Raw genomic sequence first — 24,818 nt, 5'->3', positions numbered from 1 at the left:
TTGAGGTTACTCGGACGAAATAATATTTACTTTTAATAATTTACTTTTATTGGCCCAACAAATATCAGTATAGTACAAACTACATTCTACTCCTTCGCCCGTTTCTGGCAAACTAAAATTCTCCTCAAATAAATATTGTTATCAGTCTGTTTTTGCGCAAGTGTATGTACTCCTGCTTAAGTATAGCGTGGCAGTTATTTTGCCACTTGCTAAAAATTCCCCCGACGATACATTATTATGTCGATCCACTAGCGTTTACAATTCGGCATCATCGTTAATGCGCGACGCTGTGGTAAACGTGTAACACTTAAAATTCCCACAGTCCGCGGATGCAGCATACACTCGATCGACCTTTCGCCTAGTTTAACGGATAGCAGTTCACCGGGTTTACTCTGACACCGCTGACTCGCGAGGCCACGCCCACCAACGGCCACGCACCCCGTTTCCTCCAACCGCCCGCTGAGCACGCACTGTCCACGCGCACGCCGCCCGCCGATTGGCCGAGGCGCCGCACACACGAGATTGCGATTGGCCGAGTGTTGCCACCCTCCCGGTGCGCGCTGTGAGTTTTGTTTTTCTTTTTTTCTCTCCGCCCCCTGTTTTACTCACACAGCTGAGAGAAAAGAGGGAGCCAGTCCGAGAGTGGTGGAAAAAAAAAAAGAAACGACCTCAGCCCTGCCTCAGAACAAGCACCGGCACCGGGAAGCGCTGTGTCTTTGTTCACTTAACTGGGCTTTGACGAGCACATAAAAAAGTGACATTTGAACGTGTTGGTCACTCATGCCAGCCCGGAAGTATATCGAAATGGACCCTCGCGGGGTAAGACGTTTTTCTATATAGTTGTTTTAACGGTTGTGATGTCTTTATTTTTATACTGTAACTTGTTAATGATCGCTTGACCGTCATGACTTGCTTAACCGTCATCGCTACGCAACCTGTGGTCAATTTTGAAGAATGACAAGCATCCCTTTAGCGCAAAAGACACATTTTTTTTGGTACATTTCGTTTTCTTTTTAATTCAATCTTTTAATACATGCAATGCCAATTTAATATATAACTTTTGATTTTCCATTAATTTGTGTGTGCATGTTAACCTTTAAAGGGTTTGTTTACTGGAAGAAGGCATAATAGGCATGATCAAGCTTCCAGAGGCAGACCTGCTTTATGGGGGATTTCACATGGCTCATCTGGGCAGCACGTCACTCTTTGGTCTATATTTGGCCATGGGAGGCGTCCTGGCTCCAAATGTGGGGCAGTGCATGCTGGGCCAGGGTGTAATCAGTAACTCAGCAGCCCTCCGCCCTCTCACTTAATTTGCAAGTTGAGATGCAGGAAACAGTGACTGAGCAGCCGGCCCACCTATTGTCATTGTGCTTATTTCCGCGCTGTGATGCGAACTGAGCCAGAACTTGATCGTTTACGCCGCTTTTCCCTTCAGAACAAGTCCGCCGATCAGTGCGGGTCCTACGCAAAGCGGAGGAGGCACGACACCGTCGAGCTGGCCGTCCCCGGTGGCAACAGCAGATGCTCTCCCGGTCTGGAGTACACGGACCTGGAGGCCGCCGAGGCGCTGGTGTGCATGAGCTCCTGGGGGCACTTTGTCGGCGTCAACAGGCCCAACCCCTGCAAGCCGCGACCCCTGACCCCGGCCTCGGACTCCTGCGACTCCATCCTGCCGCCCGAGCTCCCGGAGCCCTCAAAAGACTTTGTGTCCCTTTCTTCTCTGGTAAGACTCTCAAGACTGACCTCTAACCCCTGCATATGCAATCTGGTGACATGTTGATGCTCCGGAAACAATTAGAAGTGAGTTGAGGAGCTTCATTGATATAAAATGAGTTATTTGCTGCCACCTTGTGGCCTCTGCAAGTAGAAAATATTTTAAGTGGAGTCAGTTACTCGGCTGATGTTTAATATTCACCTCAGGGCTCAGTTCTTATACCCCACAAATATCACTGTATAGGTTAACATTAGAGCAGTATATGATATGTTCTGGTATGTTTGAAACTGACTGGCTGCCACTTCAGAGTAAATTAAAATTAGCTGGCATAAGTTGCAGTTGCCCACAACCTAAGCAGGTAATGAGTTATTTTGGGTTGAAAAAGTTTGAGGTAAGAGCAGTGTTGCCCAACCAGCTGTGGGAAAGCATCCAATTTCACCCAATTTCACACGATCAGGATTGTTCAGCCAATCAGCAATCAACGAGTTTGAAATAATTGATCACTGATTCGATTAGATGATGGAGCAATACATCTATTAAAAAAAAGAACAAAGTTTATATTTACCCTACAACCATTCGCAAGTGATAGAGACTGGCCCGGTCCGTGAATAGCGAAAACCCACGACTAATTGACGCCAACTGAAATGCTTTGGGGAAAGAAATGACCAAAAAAAACACTGATAAACATTAAATATTACATGTAAAGCCAATCAATGACATCATTGATCAATTTTTAAGACATTACAGCCGATCACGATTTTGCATAAAATGCAACATAGTGAGCAGTCGATCAGATCGGTGTAAAGTTTAAAAATATATATATAAAATACGTAAAATACTCGATTGATCAGCCACTGTTTGTGATCGACCGATTTGCATGGACAAGTGCGTGATTGGCGTATGTCAATCAATTTTGATATACTTAAAAAAAAAAATCGGATTCCTCCATTAATCGAAAAATATAATAGACAGATAATCGTTAGTGAGCAGCTCTTTAATCGAAAAAATGTGCAGCTAATCTATGTGATAGGAATTGGTATCTGCCAATCTCAATTACGGACGATCAGTATTGGAATCGGCAGTATACAATTGTGATCGGACCCCCACCCCCCTTAATAGGTTTGGTTGTTTTTCTATGCCAGTGACTTTTAGTGGCAGGCAGAACAATGACATTATCTTCAAGATGGCAGGAGGTACATCATTAACCCAAAGCTAGTTTGAATGTGTATCCAACAGGATTTCTGTTGTGTGTGTGTGAGGGATTTCTCCTAATTGGTTCAATTAAGGTTGGGGAGCACTTGAATCAAAAGCAGTTCCCCCTTTAACACTGCTTAGTAAAATTGGGTATTCATGTAAATTACCCATCCAGTGGAAGAGAATTTATTTGTTCTGCCTGTCACTATATGAGACGACCACCTAAGGCTTGTCTGGACGCTCCTCCTGATCGTTGTCTTTGGTCTCGTCACAGTGCATGACTCCGCCTCACAGCCCCAGCTTTGCCGAGACCTCGTCCTCCAGCAGCGGCGCGTCCTCGCAATGCGCCGCCTCCTCGGTGGCCAAGAGCCCGCCCTCGCTCGCCCCTCCCTGCAGGTCCATGGCCACGAGCGTAATCCGCCACACGGCCGACAGCTCCCCCTGGCAATACCACATTCCGGTGGCCCCCAATTTCGAGAAGGTGACGGCCTGCCAGCAGCAGCAGCAGCAGCAGAAGAAGAACATCACACCTGCATCGCCTTTTCTTGACACATATTCAACAATCAAGGCCGGTCCTCCCAAGCCCACTTTGGACAATGTCCCCGCACATATTCTTGTTAACAGCCAAGCGCAAAACAGCCCCCCTGCTCAGGCGACCCTGACCCCGTCTCCGGTCACCAGCCCTCAAATCATCTGCCAGATGTTCCCCTTTAACGGCCAGTCGGGTATCATATCAGCCTTAATCCCCAGCGCGGTCCAGACGTGTTCCGCCGGGGCCCGGACTGCCTCCACGCCAATTCTCCCCCAGCCCGCCGCCGCCAACCCCGCCGCAATGCAGCAGTCCCTCATCGTGGGCTCGGCCGTTCCTCAGGGCACGGTGATGCTGGTCCTCCCCCAGTCCTCGGTGCCCCAGGGGTCCCACGGCCCTCAGACTGTCATGACGCTGGGCAACACCAAACTGCTCCCGCTGGCCCCGGCCCCGGTCTACGTGCCGACGGGGCCCGGCGGCGGCGCGGCGGCCACAAAGATGGACTTTTCCCGCCGGAGAAACTACGTGTGCAACTTTCCCGGTTGCAGGAAGACGTACTTCAAGAGCTCGCACCTCAAGGCTCATCTTCGCACGCACACGGGTGAGCAGGTTTTTGGCGCGCCGTTAATAACTCACAAGGATGCGGAATTCAGTGCGGCTGCCGCAACGTCCTGTTTGTAAGAATTCCACAGTGGAGGAGAGTGATCTAATGTTTCCCAACTTTGAGTCAAGGCACATATTTTATAAGAAAAAAAGTCACAATAAGTTTAAACGGTAAACTCTAAAAACTTGTGGATGTTAGGGACCAAACCCTACAAGGAATAGAAAAAAAAATTGTAAATGTACCACAAACTATATTTCTAAACTTTGATTTTCCACATTATTTGATTTAGAAAAAAAAACACTTTATTTAAATACTCCATGTGCATGTTGTTATAGCATTAGCTGAATTTTTAAAATGATTTAAATGCTTAAAAATAATTCATAATACACCATTATTATTATTATACAATAATACTTTAAATATATTTAGAGTGAGCTAGAGTAATGGATACAAATACAGACAGTGTACTAATCCAGTTGTTGTTTCCAGTAAACAAATCCCCCATAATTTTTAATAACAAACTTACCATCTCACAGTATACATCAGTAATCATGCCTAAAGATGTACATTATAAAAATCAACCTAGAGACATCACTGTCTAAAGCAGAATTTACAGCAAAAAGGCTTTACTTTTAACTTCCTCTAATTTTGTGCTGCCATCCAGTGGTCAAACGTGGAATTACACACCAAATAGACGAGAGACCAAAACAGTTATTAGTCGTGAACCACAAATAAGCGGGGGTTTACTGTATTCTTAAAAAAAAAAAAAGGAGATCTCGTTTCAACTTAGCCACGAAGCTGGTGCCATCTAGTGGAAGACAATTGAATTTTTCTGCCTGCCTGTCACTACATCGCTGGCGTGGACAGATCAACAATGATAAATTTTTTTGTAGTATAGATTATAAAAACAAAAAGTTATTCAAGATTAGATATAAATATGTTGAGCTAAAAAGTAGTGATGGGAAAATGAAGCTTCATGAAGCACTTCTAATGTTTTTTAATTTAGTTTTTACTTGTGCTCTTGGTTTGAAGTGCAATGGAAAGTGATTACATTCAACCAAGAGTGCCATCTAGAGGAGTCAAAGAATATCACAAGTGCTTCATGAAGCTTCATATGGCCGTCATTGCAAAAAGTTAAAAACAACTGAACTGTACTTAAGTGGTAGATAATATGGCACCTTGTACCACACTTTTAGAATCACAGCTCTACACATTGATGTGTTATGACCGCTAAGTGACTGACTGACCACCTCCTTTTCCTTTTCTTTTTTAATTAGGTGAAAAGCCGTTCAGCTGCAGCTGGGACGGCTGCGACAAAAGGTTCGCCCGCTCCGACGAGCTCTCCCGCCACCGGCGGACGCACACCGGCGAAAAGAAGTTTGTGTGCCCCGTGTGCGACCGGCGGTTCATGCGCAGCGATCACCTCACCAAACACGCCCGGCGCCACATGACCACCAAGAAGATTCCCACCTGGCAGGCCGACGTTCGGAACCTGAACAAGATGGCCGCCGGCAAGAACCCTCCCGCCAAAGCCAACCTGGCCACGATAAGCATGCTGGTACCTGCCGGCACTCAGTAGGCAAGGAACACTTAACTAATGCAGGGAGCGGCCCGGCACATGCGGCCGTCTTGACTCACGGGAAGAAAAGAAAACAAACAAACATGCACTGGACCTTTACATCTCTACTGCTCATTTGTACATTTACACAAAAGGATTCTTTTTGTTGAATGGATGCACTCTTTGCCAAAGCCTTTGTACGACTTTGAATTTCGTATTTTCCACCCTTCCGCAACATTTTTTTATTTGTTGTGACACATTATGTGAATGTTTTGTTGCCTATTTGAGGAACGTGTTGATATACAAACAATGTAAATATGAATATGTAATCACCATTACTACGACAATACCTTTATGATTACTGCATACCTCTTATGTGTAACTTTCATATTATTTAATACATATTTGTAATTAAAAAGATGACTCATTTACTGTTCACGCTGTCTTTGTTGCTTGTTTTCTACTTTTAGCCATGACTTCTCCCAGGATCTAATCCAGGAAAAATAAAGTGTGGGCTCTCAGTTGAGTCAGCGATCCTCCATAAAAGACAGTGAGCGGTGCCTTCCCACATCCTGCGTGTCACACTGTTCGCCCTCGCCGCCCTTTTTTGGTCTGAAGCTCGCACGCGCATCCTCCCGAATGTGCTGACGAGCATGTGGGCCAGCTTCCCTTCTGGCTCAGTGATTGGTTTATCGGCGCTATAAAAGCTCGGTTTTGTAAGACCGCGCACAGACGTCATGTCTTGTTTATACACCAGGCTGCCAGACTGCTCAATGAGTCAGGGCAGACCAAAAATGTTGAGTGTGCGCTCTCGTTTATTGCACACCATTAAATCCCATTCACTTTTGGTCCCATGGGGCAAAAAGGGGGAGGATATTTCTTGATAAAGGTCACGTTGACATGATTGAAAACGGATTACAAGGCATTATGAACACTGATTCAATTGATTTTAAGTGTGATGCACAAAAAGGGGCCAGTAATGAGAGTAGTAGTTAGCACATCTGCCACACAGTTCTGAGGTTGCGAGTTCGAAACTTGGCTCATGCGTTCTCTTCATTTCAGTGGGGGTTCGACTCCGACTCCCGCATTCCAATTGTACCCGCCTCTAACCCAAAGTCATCTGGGATAGGCTCCAACTTTCCCATTGCCCTAATAAGGACAATCACTATAGAATATGGCTAAATGGATAGAAAAGGGAAAAATTCCAACCTTTTTGAAACTGAGAGCTGCTTTTTGGGTACTGATTCCTGCAATGATGCCCACGAGAACCACGTTGGTGATATATGTAACTTGTAACTTTTGTATCATGAACCATCCATTGATTTTCAATACTGCTTATTTGCTACGATTAATTACTAATTACACCATAGTTTATTACTGTCATTAGAATTGTATAATGCAAAAATAACTTAAACGTACTCAATGCTTCTTTCTTGTAGCGGTCTCACCTAGCAACAGCGCCCTCCTTCCAATCAGAGAGAGAGAAAAATGAACAAGTTGGGGGCGCGACCAATCACATGCCTTGCCTACACACCCGCCCCTTTGCCTTACTGACCGACTTACTCGCGGTTTAATTAGTCCCCATGAGCGCGGTCAATAGCGACATCTGATGGCTAAATTGAAACATTACCATAACTTGTAGAATGTAAAAAACACCCCCAAAAAAACCGCCACTTTAATTGAAACATTGTAAAAGATTACTTAAAACGTCCCATGAATATATATTACTTAAAATAGTGTTAGGTGTAATAAGTCACGTGATCCACAATTAAAAAAAAAAAAAAAAAAAACGTAAAGCATGTTTTCACTTGAGTTTCCTCCCTTTTTTTCTTTTCCCATTTTTAAAACACTTTATATAGGTAACAATATATGAGCACACATATGTACGGATTGTATTTTTTATTTTTTTTTAAAGAATGGTTCTTTCTAGATGCATTTCTTCCTCGTATCAACGCTGTATTGGTTGCTATGGTTACAGTACACGCATGAACACTAAGAAGAGAATGGCGTTTTAAAAAACTAGACCCCCAATTATGTTAGTTACTCCACAGTATGTAACGGCAAAGGTACTGAACTCGATTGAAGACATTGGGTTGCATTTAAAGTCGGGGAACATGTACGGTAAGATAATTTATAGAATTGTTCGTCACGAGCGTAACTTCCTTTAGATCAATGAATAGTTACTCAAAGCCTCAAACATCACCATCTTCGTTGATGTTTACATGTGCTACGAACGCTGTCAAAATGGAGAAAAGCATTTTTGAGCAATAAAGAAAAAAGAAAGAAAAAGATAGATAATTAATTATATAATTGTTAATCCGGCGAGTTGCAGTTACAGTAATGTCAAAATGTTCATTTTGGGGGACTCTCGTTGCAGGCGATCTGAAGGAGAAACTTCTCCTGCCATGGTAATATAACATCCTCTTTAAATTTGTTTCCCTGAGTTATCTGTGATTTCTCGACATCACTATGGATATTGGACAAACACTAAAAGACCTCAACATGACGGGAGATGAAATGAAGAGATTGACAAAGGCGTTTAAAGATGAGAAATTCCGGGAGATGCTGAATGATTACGTCCAGGAGATCGCGGATCCGGAGAACAGGAGGATCTACGAGGAGGAAATTGCTATCCTGGAGAAGGAGAGGGGAAACAACATTGAGTTTATCCACCCGAAACCATTCAGGTCCCTGAGGACCAGTGTAAACCGCAAGCAGAAGTGCTACATCAACATCTGTGCCAATGATAAAGTCGGGAAGCCCGAATGTAAGTGGGGGGTGTCTGAGGATGGTCGCAGAGGGCAGTGCTGGTCACTGCCTCACAATTTGCCCCCAGGAAGGCAAGACACCGATCCAAAAGGGAACAAAATCATGATCTATGATGTCATTTTCCACCCCGACACCCTCCACATAGCAAACAAAAAGTCTGAATTCATGCAAATGGTGAGCAGCACGGCCGTTCAGGGAATCCAGGATGCCTTTAAGGTGACACTCGACAAAAACAATGTGAGGGAGATGAACACAAAGTACAAGGGCACGCCTCAGCCTTGTGTCATCCGTAAACCCATCCCTGGATATACAGCCAAGCCTCCTGAAGATGACCCACTTGCCTTCCCATACCCGGATGAAACCCCCCCGAAAACAACCAGCCCTGATCCCAAACCTATGAGCTTCAAAATTAAGGACGAGAAAAGCAAAGTGCCCACTGAGCCAAGTTACGCCGTGAAATACCGATCATTCATCGACCTGCAGGACTTCAGATGCTCCCGGGACTCCGGAAAGAGCCCCAGGCCCAAAGAGATCGTCGTCACCATCGACGTACCCCTGCTGAAGTCCGTAGCAAGCGCCAACCTGGAAGTGAAAGAGAAAAGTCTGTTGCTGGAGTCCGAGAACCCCGCCTACAGACTGGAGCTGCCTCTATCCTACCCGGTGGACGAGGAAGGAGGGGACGCCAAGTTCAGCAAGCAGAGAGGACAGCTGACAGTCACGCTGCCCGTCCTTCCCTCCAATCAGGCGATGGACTTCTACTGGAGTGATAAGGAGACGGAAGGTGGCATGGAGGAAGCTGAAGAAAGTCAAGGACTTGAAAAGGAAGAAGAATTTGTGGAGGAGGAAAACAGATTGGTAGAGAAGAGAAAAGAGCGTGCAGAGGAAAATGGAGAAGAGAATGTACTTTATATTAAAGAGAGTTTGGTCAACCTTGATGAACATACAAATCAGGATCCAGTGAGGGAAGAAGATGTGCCGCAGAAAATGGATTCCAATCAAGAAAAGCTACTCCAGATTTTACCACTGGTCCCCACTGAACCTTCTAGTGGTGTCGAAAATTCACATGTGGACTCGTGTTCAGACTCAAGCGTCCAAGTACGCAAGGACGCCGATACACTAAAACCCCCCGACGCAGAAGAGAAGGTGACGAAAGACGAGGAGAGCTTGGAGGGTGAGGAACCTGAGATGGGCGATCGGGAAGAAGGCGATATTAGTGAGGAGCAGCACTTGACAGTGAAAAAAAGAACATGTGAAGAGGAGCAAGGAGCTGAAGAAAATAGAAGAGACGAGGTGGAGGACGACACGCTGAAAACTGAAGAACAGGATGTCCTTCACTTTAAACAAAGTCAGCTCAACCTCAACGAAAATCAAAGTCGGGATCCTGTGAGGGACGAGGAGCAGTTGACAGTGAGAAGAAGAGAAAGTGGGAAACAGGAAATTGCAGAGACCAAAGAGAAGGATGTTAAGGTGAGTCCTGACAATCTGGAATATCATTTTAATACATGATTGGTCTGGATTAGTAAAGATTCGTTAGCCACCATATTATATCATGGACATTTATGTATTGTTTAAAGCAGAATACACAAACTTTTCCAAACACTAGCATTATTAAAATACAGTATGACCAATCATGGGCTCAGCTTAAAAAACAAAACAGGTGAGCCGTGATTGGTCGTTAGCCGCTAGCAAGTGGCAAAATGGCCGCCCCTTGAGATGTATTTTGCTACTTAATTAATATTCCACAAATTAATTAATCAGACTAGTGGGCTGCGTACAACATATTATTGCAAAGAACGTTTTTTTTTCTACTTGCGCGGAATCCGCGAAAATTGGCATTTTTTTCATTGTTTGTGTTTGATTAAAAACAAATAGCAACACATTCAGCCACCTTTTATGTCTTTAATTGCCAATTGAAAATGGAACAAATCATAAACAAATTCCTGACGTCTTAAGTAGAACATTGTGCTCCAGCATTTCTACCAACAACAGTTGCTTTTATTGACTGTAGTGGCCCAATTGATCACTGGGTGTACCGTCAACTTAAAAACAACAACAACAACACACTACAAAAAGACGCCTCCTAACAATAGCAGGTGGTTGTAATTACTGCATTACCTTTGCTATGAGTGGAACACAATCCATTACGTAACACGGTTTAACTTCAAAAATTTTCTCATGGAAGGGAGAGGGGGGGGGGGGGCGATTGAGGTAAATAAAGAATTGTTTACATCTCACAAAATGGTCCCAGTTGTGTTACTTTTATTATTTATACACATATTTCAATTATAAACACTAATTTAATAGTAAAAATATTCACAGAGAAATTAAAATAATGAATTTATGTTTCTACTAGCAGGTAATAGAAACACTACAAGAGGATGAATCATCTGGTGAAGCCCCGCGTACAGAAATAAGCTTGAAAACCATCAAAGAAACAAATGAGACACCAGAGGAAGCCACTTACATTGGCGGACGCCACATACCTGAGGAAAGCGCCCCAATCTCAACGAACGATGAGGTGAGCCGGGTGGAAGAGGACGATGACCTGCCAGAAAAGGAGATCATCCAAAAACCAGAAGCGGACAAGAAGCCGCCACCTGCCTCGCTGAGGGAAATTGACCAGGATGGAAACGAGACGGTGTTCAGCGATCACGCCACATCAGCGGGATTCGTCTTCCAGAACTCGCTCATGTATGAACTTGACTGAGATGGAAGAATGGTTCAATTGTTTCATGAAAACCTGACTTGGTGTCAATGATTGTGTTGTACAGTGTTAGCATTGGCACCCCGGCTAGATCGCAGATTTTTAATACTACTTCTGAATATTCAAGTTATGATAATTGGGCATGTTGGCTGTGTTCAGAATTAACCATCCAGCCCATGGCTTGTGTCATGTCATGAAAGGCCGCCTGGAACATCTGAACGTCATTTCAACTTTAATCACAGGCATGGGAAATAGTGGCAGGTGTGTGCTGGCTTCCATTTAACGTGAGGTTTAACGTGATCGGTTCTTTCTGAGCACAGCCACATACCCAGTTATGAGTGTGTGCACAGTAGTGCAACTATATTATAGTTATTTTACCTTTCCTCAAAGCATTACGTTTTTTTTTTGTTTTTTTTACAAATGAGTTGTATAGGTTAAACGTCACATTTTAATTGTGGATTTTTAATTTGTTTTTTTAAATTATCAATCCTTGTAAAAAAAAAAACTATATATCACAAAACTTGGCTTTTGAACAGGAGTTTGTAGATTTTTTTTTTCTTCAACTGAGTTTTATAATAATCTTCAACAAATAAACGGCTTGATGCAAACACTAAGCAGATAAACTGCTTTTCATTATAATTTGTGGTACATTTGCCTTTATTTTAGCATAAGCCTAACCTATAAAACCAAAACATAATAAGAATAAATCTGATACTGTTTATTGTTCCATTAACTCATTCACTGCCATTGAATGAAAAAAATAAAAAATAAATAAAAGGTTTTCATACTCTTAACAAAAATGGGGAAAAAAAATTCAAATTAATTTTTGACGTCTATAGCCGACAATGGCAGTGAATGAGTTAAGGAAGCTTAAATTATTTTTCAAAATCGTTCAACCCCAAAAATGACCATAAATATATATATTTGTAATGTTTTCCAATATGACAGACTTCCATCTATTGCGTGCGCGACTGATTGCGCAGGTTATAAATAATTTTGAGGTCACACATAAATAAAAACTTCCTTCTAAACCAATGAACGTAGAATATTCCATTTCGAACTGCTACTGCCACCTGTTGATGATAAATGAAACTGCACATACCCTTCTTCACATACACAACACGCACATGACGTCACATCGGCAGACGAGAGAGCGGGAAATTCGAACCCAGAATCTTGCAGGAATACCAATTGTGAACAGCAGTCAACAGTCATAAATGGTCAAATAAAAAGGCTATTGTAAAGATATTTTTGCGGAAAAAGTCACAGCTTTAAACAAATGGATACTTTTATTTAAATGTGTAACACATAGAAAAATAGTGGGTCACTAGCACAAGAAAAACTCTCTTTAGAACTTCTCCCAATATAGAGGCAAGGAGGTCATGTCCCATTTTAATTGCGTTATTCCCTCATCCTGCGCAAACAGGTCAGTAGGTGGATGCAGGAGGAAACATTTTCAATTCAGCTGGAGCAGCCATGCTCGCCTTTTTGTGTATTTCTAGAAAATTAAATGTTCAATACTGACCCGACGACACTTCGCAAACTACTTTTTCGGCGTCATGTCCTCATCTGATTCCCCTCTGCAGGGAATTGTCCAAGAACTCGGAATAGCAAGAAAGGGAGCAGAAGAACTGCTGCACCGGAGCGTCTGTCCCTCCCATGTCGTCCACGAGAACCACCGTGTGAGAAACTTGGTGCAGGTTCATGCTCACGCACATCTTGATGTAAAAGCTGACGCAGGAGCGCCCGCAGTCGCAAATCTTGGCCAATTCCAGGTCTCGGCACAAGCGCGCGGGGATGAGTTGAGGTCCGTATGGGATCCTGGAAAAAAAGGAAATCAAAAATCATTAGGAGATGAGGTATGAGATTTGATAAGCTTTTTATGAGGTGAAATTGTTGATCTAGTTGAATTTATTCGGCCAGAAACGACTGAACTGTTGCACACCGTCTTGTTCTTGGTCTCTTAGCCGATGAAATGCATCCCGATATAGCTTGTCTTGGAATTTGATTCGAGCATTTACGGCTTCCGCAGATTGGCGGGGTTGTTATGAAATAATGAACGCAATTTCGAATCAGTGGCACAGAAATATGTTTGTAGACAATGAGGATGTTGAAAATATTAACGGCTTTAAAACGGAATGAATGACAAATATATCACTCGATTCCCCGAGGTTTTTACAACTGCGCTCCGTCCAGTGTTGAAGGTAAATTTATTTGTTGATTTTTAAAAAAATATATTGAAGGTTTGTAATAATAAACTTATGTTTGTGAGAACGCCACAGGTGTAAGCTCTGAAATGTTTTTGGAATTTTGTTTCTTTCTGCTTCTGGAGCTGAGATATCAATTTTTTTTTTTTTTTAAACTTCAGGTTTTCGGATGCGACTCAAATGTCACCCATAGGACATGTTTTGCCAGGCGCTTTAGGCTTTGGGTTCATCTACTCCATTTTATAATATTGTGCTTTCTAAAAATCGATAGTAACATTTTGCTGCAATTAAATGGTCGTATAATACAGACACAAAGATATACAAGAAATTAGCGGACATCACAACTCCTCAACATGAATATTAGTCGTTCTTCGCAGGGGATAAAAAAATATGTCAGGGAGTATTGTTATATTATTTGTTATGTATGATTATTTTATTATCTGTGTAGATGTGTGGGTCCTTTGTTTGCATTCAAATATCCGTTGCTTAAAGGGCTATAATTAATTATTGATTGAATTGGTCGATATTAGCACTTCATTTCAACATAAGACAAAAATAACGACAATCAAACGTTTCCACGGACAAAAACAACAACACTTTTCTCCATGTTGTTGTATTTTTTGTAATTTTTTAGATTAATCGTCCAATGAATTGGTTATCGGTATTTTATTCTGCTAAACACCAGAATCGTTTAAAAAAAAATTCTTATCAGCCGGGCTCTAGATATAATAGTGACACTGAAGCTATTACGGTGCTTTGCATTATTTGTAAGTATTAGCATTAAGCTAGCAGACGTAAAGGCTAAGCTACAGGATGTGGTTGTTTTAAATACGTGTGTAAATTGTCTTTGTTTCAAGTGGGAATGATAATAAAAGCTTCGAGCCTCTTTTTTGAAAAAAATGCTCACTAATTTTACTTGCCAAATATGTAGGTTAGAAATTAAAGCGCAAAATCTCTTGTGTGTAACAAATAGCCTCCTCTTTTATTGTATCTTGTTTCTACTCTGCCGTGCACTCAATATAGGAATCTTGATGCGTAAAATCATTCAAACCTGAGGTTTGCTATCGTCCGGGAAGCCAGCTCCTGAAGAGAAACCGGGAACGAGAGCCGCATGATGTGGTCCAGAGGGTTGGACTGGACGAACGGGTTACCGAACAAGTCCAGATTCTCCAGCCTCAGCTTGCGGAAGTCTCCGGGCAGCATAGCTAGCTGGTTGTGCGCCGCGGACAGGAACCTCAATTTGGTGAGGCGTCCCAAGTGGAAGGGCAGAAAGACGAGCTTGTTGTCGTCCAGCTTGAGGTTCACCAGCTCCCGGAGCTGGCAGAACTGAGCGGGTAGCGCCTGCAGTCGGTTCTGGCTGAGGTCGAGGACCTGGAGGGTCCGCTGTAGCGTGGACAGACAGAGGGCCTCGCTAAAGGCTTCCAGGTGGTTGCTGTGGAGGACCAGCTCGGACAGGCAGGCCAGATCGCCGATGGTTGCGGGGAGCTTCTTGATGTGGTTGTTGCTCAGGTCCAGTTTGCGAAGGGCTGTGCGGAAAAAAAGCAACAAAAAAAAAAAAAACACCACTATCACCACCATGCTGTCACTACGAAGTCGTCTTTGAACGTCAACGCACCTTTCAGCGACAGCATGCGCATGTCGACGCGAGACAGCTTGCAGTAGGAGACCTGCAGCTGCTCCAGGGAGTACGGGAAGCTGGAGGTGAGCGGGTAGTCCTTCTTGGAGACGATGGTCAGCTTCTTCTTGGGCTGCTCCACGTCCCTGGCGCGGACGGGCGTGAGGGTGGAGAGCGGGAGGCTGCTGGCGTCGCCGCCCTTGTCCGCCAAGCGAGCGGCCGACAGGAAGTGCTTCAAGCTGTTTGCGTCGGCCTGAGCATCAAGTGACATCATACGTTTGTTTGATATGGCGACAGTGGACGTCGGCGCGTTAAAAGTAGCGGTGGTTATTGCTATCGTCATTTCGCAGCTTGTCCACTTACAGCCTTTTTGGGTTTAATTGATGATGTTCTTCAAAATTCTACACTTCAAAGGACGCTTTGACTGTTTCATTTTGTTTTTATTATTAACTCATTCACTGCCAATGACGGCTATAGACGTCAAATTTTTTTTTGAACTGTTTCTAGTTTAACATTTTTTCCCACTTTTGTTAACAAAAGTATGAAAACCTAGAATATTTTTTGGGGTATTAAAACAGATATAAAATTTGTGATTAATCGTGAGTTAACTAGTGAAGTCATGTGATTAATTACGTTTAAAAATTGTAATCGCCCGACGCCTCAAATTTTTTATATTTTCTCCTTTAAAATTTTTTTTTTATTACAAATTAAAACGTTTTTTTTTGTTTTTTTTAAGGAAAAGGTTATTAAAAATTAAGGGCATCAGGCGTTTACCATTTGTAATCGTAATTAATCGCATGACTTCACTAGTTAACTCATGATTAATCACAAATTTTACATCTGTTTTAATACCCAAAAAAATATTCTAGGTTTTCATACTTTTGTTAAAATCTAGGCTTTCATACTAAAAAAATGTTATATAGTTCAAATGAATTTTTGACGTCTATAGCTGTCAATGGCAGTGAATGAGTTAGCGGAATAGAATGGCGTTAAGAGGAGAAGAAGAAAAATATACATAGTCCTAAATAAGCGTTGTTACTGCACTCATTTCTGGTGGAACAAAAATTTTAAGGAAAAGTCAACCCAAAATTTTTGGGGGACAATAATATGTTCTATGCAGCCCCACTAGACTAAATACGGTATTTTGGTATTTTATTTGTATCAATATCAGAAGGCAGCCATTTTGCCACTTGCCTTTCCAGTGGAAATTATATCACAGATGCTCAGGTGTCAGGTAACAACCAATCACAGCTCAGCTTCAGAAAACAGGTGAGCTGTGATTAATCTGTGTTTACCCAGCTAAATTCACCATCGGACATTTGTAAATTGAGTGTTATTGTCAGTAGTGTTCGAAATGTGGGTGAAAGGTCAGCGCTCTCTGACAACGTTCAGGCTCAGCAGCCACTGGAAACAATGAGGCCGCCGTGGTGTCTGTTCATGACCGTCAAAACAAACACGTTTTGTATTTGCAACAAAACGGGCAAGCGGACGCTTGCGGCAGTAAATGAACTGGCAGTTAAATGCCGTTTGACAAATCAACGTCAACCTACCTTGCTCAGACAGATGTCGACAGCAGGTTCCTTTAATCTCACCGTGGCTTTGCCCTCCTCCACAAACCACGTGAAGAACTTCTCGATGTTGCCTTTGAGCTGCAAGACAAAATTGGCTGATGTTCGGCAAGTGTGATGATAATCGGACGTCATGTTCTCCACGAGTTCAGGCAGGAACGTTTTGAGAAATGTTCGAATTGTGTAGGGCCCCTTTATGACAGCAACTATTTACACTCTGCCTTATTTTAGCACATCTAAGGAGATTGGAAAATACCCGATTACCTTAATGAAGGTGTTGCAGAAAACAACAACAACAACATTCAAGCCTGGCTAGATCATCAAATGTGTCACGTCATGACAAATGATCCAATTTCATTAGATTATTGTAGTCTGAAAATTATTTACATATGAATGTAGCTTTGTTCGTATAACTGGCAAAAAAATGATGCTTTTCCACACAATTAGCCAAAAAATACACCAAGTAATGTATATCAGGAACAAGAGAGCCTTATCAGACCTTATACTTTGAGCCTGTTCTGTCCTTGGCCGTGCAGATCATCATGTAGACGTTACAGCGTTGACTGGTCTTGTCCAAATGCTTCCCGATGGACAGCACCGCCCTCGCCCCTTTGCCGCGACTTTTCATGCCGAAGGTGGGTAGCATACGGTTCACCACCTCCACATCGCACTGCAATTTCATCCTGATCGTCCGTCTATCGGGGGGTATTATAAATTGTACAGCCAGCTCCGAGCTAACAAGGGCAGGGGCGACGCATACCGCCGGGGGTAAACTTCGGTGAAAACAACCCGCTGAAGCGACTCACGTCCTGGGTGTCGGACTTCAGAGAAAACGGGGCAGAAAGTCGCATTGCCACGACGGTCCAGGACCCGCCAGTCCACGGACGTGCTCGTGGTAGTGCAGAAAACTGGCGACACTCCCCTTTCTGTGGTTAGTAATACAAATGATCGGCCCAGACTAGTTTAATGTGGATGATTAGCTCCTCACTGTTAGCGCAAGCCCGCGCGTTGGAAATGACGTCAGTGCACTTTCACAATAAAAAAGGAATATGTTGTTTACAACACGAGCGCTTTCAAAAATGAATCTAAACATCAGCAAACACAAGTTAGACAGAAAAAATAGCAGCGACGCGGAGGAACGTGAACCTGGGAGCATAATGACAATAATGCAAGATACTCTCCATCCATAGCTTTATTAAAACGATTTAAAAAAAGAAATGTTGACTACAAAGATGAGTCGTGCCAAATGCGTCTTGTGACAAAATGTTCTGTCAAATTTGGAAAAGAAAGACAACAAACAAACAAACATACATTCAGGTAAATTTAATTTTTTTTCCTGTGAATCCCTTTTATTGTAATGGATTAGTAAATAGTTTAAAAATGGTGACCTCTTGTGGCCAAATATATGTAATGCAGGACAGTACACTGGACTCCGCATACTCGTCGAATTTACTTTATCATAACATCAAGTATTATGACTATTATTATTTTTTTTACATTATTTTGAATGAATACTACTTTACTTGGAGCACAACTCCCTCACATCTCTTAGGTTAGTGGTTACATTTTTTTTATTTGCAAACCTTTTACTTGAAACCCTGTTTACTTTAATTAGTGTTGTTTGACTTTTGGCTTAGTCCCTGTCAGTAATAGGTCGTACTATTTAATGGTACAGGGTTTATTTAGTAATATTTTGGAAGTACTTTTGATGGTTAAGATGGACAAATCAAATTATATGATGGCTTCACCTGTTTTTCTTGAAACTGTAACAAATTATAAAATGAATGGTCCATGTTTAAAAATGTATTTTACCTGAATTGACCTCCAATTTTGGAATGATCCATTTATTGAAAGCACATTTTTCTCTCGTTCTGTATTTACATAAATCAAGTGTCTTCTTCACAGGGATGTCTCCACACATGTTGAGTCCCTTCGTATGTGCTGCTGCCCCCCTCTGGCGTCCTCGCCCTCGCATCTGTCAGACCCGTGCACTATCAGCACAGGAAAGAACCTGGCATCGCTGTAATTGGGCGGACTGTCGCTGAGGGCCAGCTGACTGGAGTCCGAGCAACCCCCGTCCACGCAACAGGGGTCCGTCATATTGCTGCTGCGGCTCCTCCACAGAGCCACCGTGCGACGTGACCCGTACATGCGACACAGGGAGAAGCGGGAAGTTGCCGAGGACAGGCGTGATCGGAAGCGCGCTCCCTGGCAAGAGAAGAGAGAAGAGCAGCTGGAGCTGGTGACGGTCCTCCTCCTCGTCCTCCCGCGCCCGCCTTCCCGCCCCGACTGACTCTGAAGCGCCCCGTAGCTCTGAGTGGTGGGGCTGCAGTCCAGGAGGTAGCAGTTGGAGGACGTGGTGCATTCGGTGTCGTGCAGGGAATTGGAGTCGCCGTTGCTCATGTTGATCAGCATGGCCTCCGAGTAGCTGGGAATCACCTGGCGGTTACAGCGGATGTGCCACTCCAACTCCGTGCTGTCCAGCGTGTCAACTCTGGGGATAACGCAAGTAACGTTCCGATCTTCATCCAGAGGAGTGGTGTAGTCTATCCCAAACAGTTTTTCAATGCGGTAGTGCACATATGCGGTGCGGTACTCTATGAGCACTCTCAAGGGCCAGGAGAGCGTGAAGAGAGCCGCCAGCCAGAAAGCCAACTGAGAGGTGTACCAGGGCATTTTATCCGGGTGCACGTATGCAATCAGATTATCCCTGAAGTCCACATTTTTTAGCTGCATCCCCTCCCTGGCCTCCATGTAATCATCCAAACCTTCGACTTCCGAGAAGAACCTGGCCCGCTGGTTAAGGTAATCGTTCTCCGGGCCGGCCTCCGTGAAGCTGAAACATTTGGTGAACTGCAGGCGAGACGCCGGATGTTCATCCAAGCCTCTGAGGTCACGCGACACGTCCTTCATCCCACAGCGGCCGTAGTCGAACTCGCCTTCAGCCACGTGCGTGTTGACCCTCTCGTTGTACACCTGCGTGGTGGTGTAGGAGTCCCCGTTGCGGTAGCGGGTGACTTGCCGCGTCCGGCGCACAAAGTGGTAGCTGATGGCTTTCCACCATATGCACGGCTGAGCCTGCCGCATGCGCGCCACGCGTTCGTACACGCTGTCGACGTCTGCTTTGCACTGGAGTTCACTGCGGGCCCGGCAGTGCCAGCACTCCACCATGTACAACACGTAGAGCAGGAAGAGGAAGGCTAAGGGGATGTAGATGTAGCCGTCCGAGCAAGGGCTGTCGTGGTAGATCATGGAGTGACCTCCGGGATGGGGGCCCCTCTGCGTGGCCGAGGCAAAGGAGACGGTGAAAGTGGACGCGAGGGCCGAGTTGAAGCTGATCTTGGTGACGCGGCTCAGTTGGCACCAGCTGACTGCGCCCAGGCAGCTGTACATGAGCAGGGAGAGCAGCAGGCAGCGCCAGTGAGACTCACGGCACACGCAGGCACCCAAAGACTGCTTGACTGGACGCTGCTGTGGAGAGAAGTTGAGAAGCTTGGTGAGGAATGGGCCACTTAGAGCAATGAGCCTCCTAAAACATGGCAGTGATTTCACGACTTGTAGCCCAAATGCTAATGAATGAGCGCGCACTGTAAATTGTGAAGCTTTCCCACAGCTAAGCACAAAGTAAATCAAAAGGGAAGAAAGCTCAGGGGAATTCAATTAAAGCACAGCGGCCCTGTGAGGCCTGCAATGCATGCTGAAGGATGAGATGTTGTCACCTCTGAACTTATTAATATAACGGTGCTACCAATGAAGTGAGGGCATTGTGTAAAATGTAAATAAAAACATAATACAATCATTTGCAAATAATTTTTAACTCGTTCACTGCCATTGACGGCTATAGACGTCAAAAATTCCTTTAAACTATTTCTATTAGTTGAATATTTTTTCCCACTTTTGTTAACAAGAGCATGAAAACCTAGATTTTTTTTGTATTGGAACAGACATACAATTTGTGATTAATCGTGAGTTAACTAGTGGTCATGCAAAAAAATTTAATCGCCTGACGCCCCAAAATTTTTAATAATCTTTTCTTAAAAAAAAGATTATAAAAAAAAAATATATATATATATATATATATATATTATTTATTATTATTTTATTTATTTATTTATTTTATTAAAAAAAGAAGAAGAAAAGATTGTAAAAATTTAGGGGCATCAGGCAATTAAAATTTGTAATAGTAATTAATCGCATGACTTCACTAGTTAACTCACGATTAATCACAAATTTGATATCTGTTCTAAATGTACAAAAAATCCTAGGTTTTCATACTCTTGTTAACAAAAATGGAAAATAAATGGTAAACTAATATAAATAGTTAAAATGAATTTGTGAATGAGTTAATCTATATTCAACTGAATACACTACAAAGTCTGAGTTGCGAGCACCCATCTCTGGTATGTACACTGTAAAAAAAAGAGAAAGAAAAAAAGAATAATATTTACTTGAAAAAACTAATAACGTTTTTTTCCACTCAGAGTTTATAAAAAAAAAGTTCCTCAAGTGTTGAGGAACGAACTCATGACCTTCAGCTTGTGAGACGGCCACTCTACCCCACCTGAGCCATGCCACTCTTGTTGTTTGTCACTATACTGAATTGCTGGTGTGTCCAAAATGAGACCAAAAACTGGTCTCTTGGAGGTACAAGGATTCCGCCTGACACCATCAATTTACTAATAAACAGCAGGAATTGCATGGCTCAGGTGGTAGAGTGGCTGTCTCCCAATCTGAAGGTTGTGGGTTTGTTCCTCAACTTTTGAGTAGCTTTTTTGTTTTTATAAACTGGTAATATGTCCAGAAAACTCCTTGTAAAATGTAGCCTACCTAGATTTTATTTTATTTTTATTTTTATTTTTTTTACAGTGTACCTTTCAGCATTAATGGTGCCTTCACAGGTGAAGAAGTTACCCGTGCCGTGGACAGTAACACACCCCTGTACCATCTCAGATTCTGGCTTTTGAACTTTGCACTAACCACAATCGGGATGGTCCTTTTCCTCTTTGGGCCACAGGACACAACGTCTATGCTTTCCAAAAACAATTGGACGTGTGGACTCGTCAGACCACACAGCATGCATTTCCTGATTTAAGGTCATGGGCATTTAATGTTGGTTTTCATGATATTCTTTTGACGAATGTGTGGCAGACGTGCAAACCACTAGTTCACCATTGTATTTTTGCTTAACTGTATCTGTCCTACTTCGGTATTTATTATTTTACTGTTGAAATGACAGCTGTTTTGCACAATACTGTACATTCACTCATTCCACCGTGTCATCCGACGTATTTATTTGCCTCAGGGCAGACGAGCAGAAAACTGCTGACATTTGCAATACTAAGCAGAAGTCAAATTGTAGCAATCAGCAAGTACAATTGCCTAAAGCTAAGACAGTAATACATGCACCCCTAATGTATTTCAATGAATTAAATCAGTTGTGCACAAGCGGGATCTTTTGGAGGTCTACAAATTAAAAAAAGACAATGTTCCCATCTTGTTAGTCTTCTTCAGGAGATCCTGTTTTGTCACTTTGTGTTTAATGGAGTGAAAGGATTCTTTGCTGACAACAAGCCATCCATTACTGCACAGGCTCAGGCGAAGAGATGTCATTGTACTGCTTCAACCACACTTGATTTAGGGGGGTGGGGGGGGGGGGTCAGGGATTCAATTCAATTCATGATGAACCACACAGAGGACAGACCCACAGGCAGCAGTGACATCCTCAATGGAGACGCACTGTCTTCATCCTCTTTATCTACACACTCAATGATTTGAAGTTGAAAACGGATTCATCTGCAGTCCCACATATCATTTCAGTGAATCCTTGACTGATCCTGTACGACTGCCAATCGACTTACTGACATCTCCTCTATGGATTGACACAGCTTTTTGGGCAGATTCATGGTCTCCAGGAGATGGATAGGATGATTGCTTCTGCATTCATGGCTCCATGCCAGGTGAAATTCAAATCCTTTTTGGAGGCCTGTTTAACCGTGTGTCAGAAAAAGGCCAGACATCTGAATGCATCCATACTTGTTTTTGTACTTAAGTAGAATTTTCACATATCGGTAGCTGTGCTTTTGTTATTTATATTTCTGGCAACTTTCACTTTGACTTTTCCTAAATAAAATGTACAACTTTCATTTGATACATTTCTCCTGGCCTTTTTTGTTACTTTTTACTGCCAAATAAAATCACAAGAAATTGTTTCTCTTGCAGAGTGCGTTTTCATACATTAGATGAAGTGCCTTTAAGGCTTACATAGAATGATGGAAATATCGTCATTCAAAAAACACCCCCCATGCACATTACGGTATATTAACTCATTCACTGCCATTGACGGCTATAGACGTCAAAAATTCATTTGAACTATTTTTATTAGTTTAAAAAAAATCCACTTTTGCTAACAAGAGTATGAAAACCTAGAAAAAAAACTATTGTAAATTTAGAACAGATATCAAATTTGTGATTAATCGTTAGTTAACTAGTGCAGTCATGTGATTAATTACAATTTAAAAAAATTAATCGGCCGTCAAGTCTAATTTTAAAAAATATATAAAAAATAAGGGGCATTTAATCGTAATTAATTGCATGATAATTTTATATCTGTTATTAATGTACAATAAAAAAATATGTTTTCATAAAAAATTAAATTAATGAAAAATTGTTAAACTAATAGAAATAGTTCACATAAATTTTTGACATCTATAGTCGTCAATGGCAGTGAATGAGTTAAATAAATTCATATTGATCCAGTGAAATAAGAATAGCAATGTACATTTAGTTATCATTAGCTTGTTTAAGTGATGGCCAGGCTAATATATGCTAGCTAACTTTGCTCATTAGCGAACACACAGACCTTTAACCATTAACTAGAAGTAAACCATACAGGGAGGCCGGAGCCCAAATTTGAACACACGACGTCTGAAATATAAGGCAGATGTCCTAACCAGTACATTTAATATCTGCAAATTACTTTTGAGAGAGGCGGGAAAAAAAAAGCAAATGTCAGGTACTTTAGGACTTTTACTCAAATAATATTCAACTTGACTCAAGTAATATTCAACCAGGTTGAAATTTACTTCTAAGTTGTTAAGATATTTTTATCCAAATATTGCTTTCAGGTCCTTTATACTTGATCACAGGGTGGCTACTTAGGGGCAATTAAATCTAATTGCAAACAAAGCATATGAATATAACATCCAATGTACAGATTAAATGATGACGTTGATTACAGTATTGTGCAAAAATCATTTTAACAATGCATAATTTCAATATATGTATGTTGAAATGCTTTCAACCCTCTTCAGGACACAGGAATTGTACTGAAAACTGAATTGATTATTATTTATTGTCTTAAATGACACATGACTAGACTTGCGATGGCGAGAATGTTGACAGGAAAGATTTATTTTTGCAGTGACTCCCACTACAGAGTTGAGATGCCGTCATTTGAGGATTTGTTTACGATCATACTTAGAGCTTTTAGTGTGAGTGGGACACAGGTGCACACTACTGCAAACTACTACCACAACAATAAGTATAGTTAATCAACACTGAATGAACATTAGCCTACTATCAATGCAAATGTAGAATTTGTGATGCGGGCTCCTGGCTTTGGATCTCATGAGATGTTGCAGGTAAACCTGCGAGTGCATGCGCTTACCTCATCCACTTCACTCTCAGCTGGAGAACCCGCCTCCTGCTCCTCTTCCTCAGCATCATTGAGAGCGCTGGCCTCGGTGTCTTCCGTTGAGTCCAGGTCGGAGGAGAGCATCCTGCACTTCTTGCATGTCAGGCGGCAAGTGAACGATCAGTCCATTTTGTCGGCGCGTGCAGTCGTATCCCCCTGCGCTCGCTTGCCCTTCGGAACCACTCTACTGCTGGTGGTGGTGGTGCCGGTGGGCTGCAGCTGCACTGTGAGGCGGGGATCCCGCGGTGGTCCCGACCGAGGGGGGCGGGGTTGTGGGATTTCACCGCAGCAGAGACAGCAAAGGTTGACCATCATGCAGTCAGCGAAAAAGTCAACAGAATGCGTAACGATTTAACCCGACATCCTCAATCGCACCGATTTCACTGCTGCACAAAGGGAGGAGGAGGTCATGACAAAAATGTTCTTCGGGATGTGTGATGTCAGCGAGACGAAGCCGCAATTCTCAAGAAAACATCGTCCCATATGGACAAGCATTCATTTTTTAAATGAGGGAATTACGTCTCAAGACATTTTAAGTTAGTGCCTAGTTCAAACGCACTGAAAAATACAAGAATTTCCAAAATTTCCAAGCAGGGGCTGTCCTCGCCGTAATATGATAATTTGGCTAAACGATGAGACAGACGATGTAAAAGCAGTCAT

At 42.7% G+C, this 24,818-nt stretch overlaps 4 protein-coding genes across 5 annotated transcripts; 2 read left to right on the top strand and 2 right to left on the bottom strand.

Annotated features, from left to right (window-relative positions):
• The first annotated feature begins 601 nt into the window (after positions 1 to 601).
• LOC147162883 (Krueppel-like factor 11) lies at positions 602 to 6,038 on the top strand. Its single transcript, XM_086095623.1, has 4 exons — positions 602 to 819; positions 1,439 to 1,726; positions 3,186 to 4,041; positions 5,322 to 6,038. The coding sequence occupies exons 1-4, from the start codon at positions 781 to 783 to the stop codon at positions 5,621 to 5,623; spliced, it is 1,485 nt and encodes a 494-aa protein (XP_085951749.1). The 5' UTR covers positions 602 to 780; the 3' UTR covers positions 5,624 to 6,038.
• A 1,535-nt stretch (positions 6,039 to 7,573) lies between these two features.
• dnaaf2 (dynein axonemal assembly factor 2) lies at positions 7,574 to 11,601 on the top strand. Of its 2 annotated transcripts, none has more exons than XM_086095050.1 (3): positions 7,574 to 7,723; positions 7,980 to 9,838; positions 10,728 to 11,601. In XM_086095050.1, exons 2-3 carry the CDS (start codon positions 8,072 to 8,074, stop codon positions 11,076 to 11,078), a joined length of 2,118 nt encoding a protein of 705 aa, XP_085951176.1. In that variant the 5' UTR covers positions 7,574 to 7,723; positions 7,980 to 8,071; the 3' UTR covers positions 11,079 to 11,601. The 2 variants fall into 2 exon arrangements, with proteins under 2 accessions (XP_085951176.1, XP_085951175.1); XM_086095049.1 differs by having other exon boundaries at positions 10,725 to 11,601.
• A 740-nt stretch (positions 11,602 to 12,341) lies between these two features.
• Positions 12,342 to 17,488, bottom strand: lrr1 (leucine rich repeat protein 1). Its single transcript, XM_086094993.1, has 5 exons — positions 16,965 to 17,488; positions 16,448 to 16,546; positions 14,898 to 15,150; positions 14,334 to 14,808; positions 12,342 to 12,896 (listed from the first exon to the last, which is right to left on the bottom strand). Exons 1-5 carry the CDS (start codon positions 17,145 to 17,147, stop codon positions 12,641 to 12,643), a joined length of 1,266 nt encoding a protein of 421 aa, XP_085951119.1. The 5' UTR covers positions 17,148 to 17,488; the 3' UTR covers positions 12,342 to 12,640.
• Positions 17,489 to 17,642: 154 nt separating this feature from the next.
• On the bottom strand, positions 17,643 to 24,808 carry LOC147162880 (transmembrane protein 151B). The gene is made up of 2 exons (XM_086094906.1): positions 24,132 to 24,808; positions 17,643 to 19,936 (listed from the first exon to the last, which is right to left on the bottom strand). Exons 1-2 carry the CDS (start codon positions 24,240 to 24,242, stop codon positions 18,365 to 18,367), a joined length of 1,683 nt encoding a protein of 560 aa, XP_085951032.1. The 5' UTR covers positions 24,243 to 24,808; the 3' UTR covers positions 17,643 to 18,364.
• Between the last annotated feature and the right edge of the window lie 10 nt (positions 24,809 to 24,818).

This window comes from Leptonotus elevatus, chromosome 14 (genome assembly GCF_054856555.1).
Source record: "Leptonotus elevatus isolate MCC_2025b chromosome 14, RoL_Lele_1.0, whole genome shotgun sequence".
Lineage (NCBI taxonomy): Eukaryota > Metazoa > Chordata > Actinopteri > Syngnathiformes > Syngnathidae > Leptonotus > Leptonotus elevatus.
This window is presented reverse-complemented; position numbering and strand designations above follow the sequence as displayed.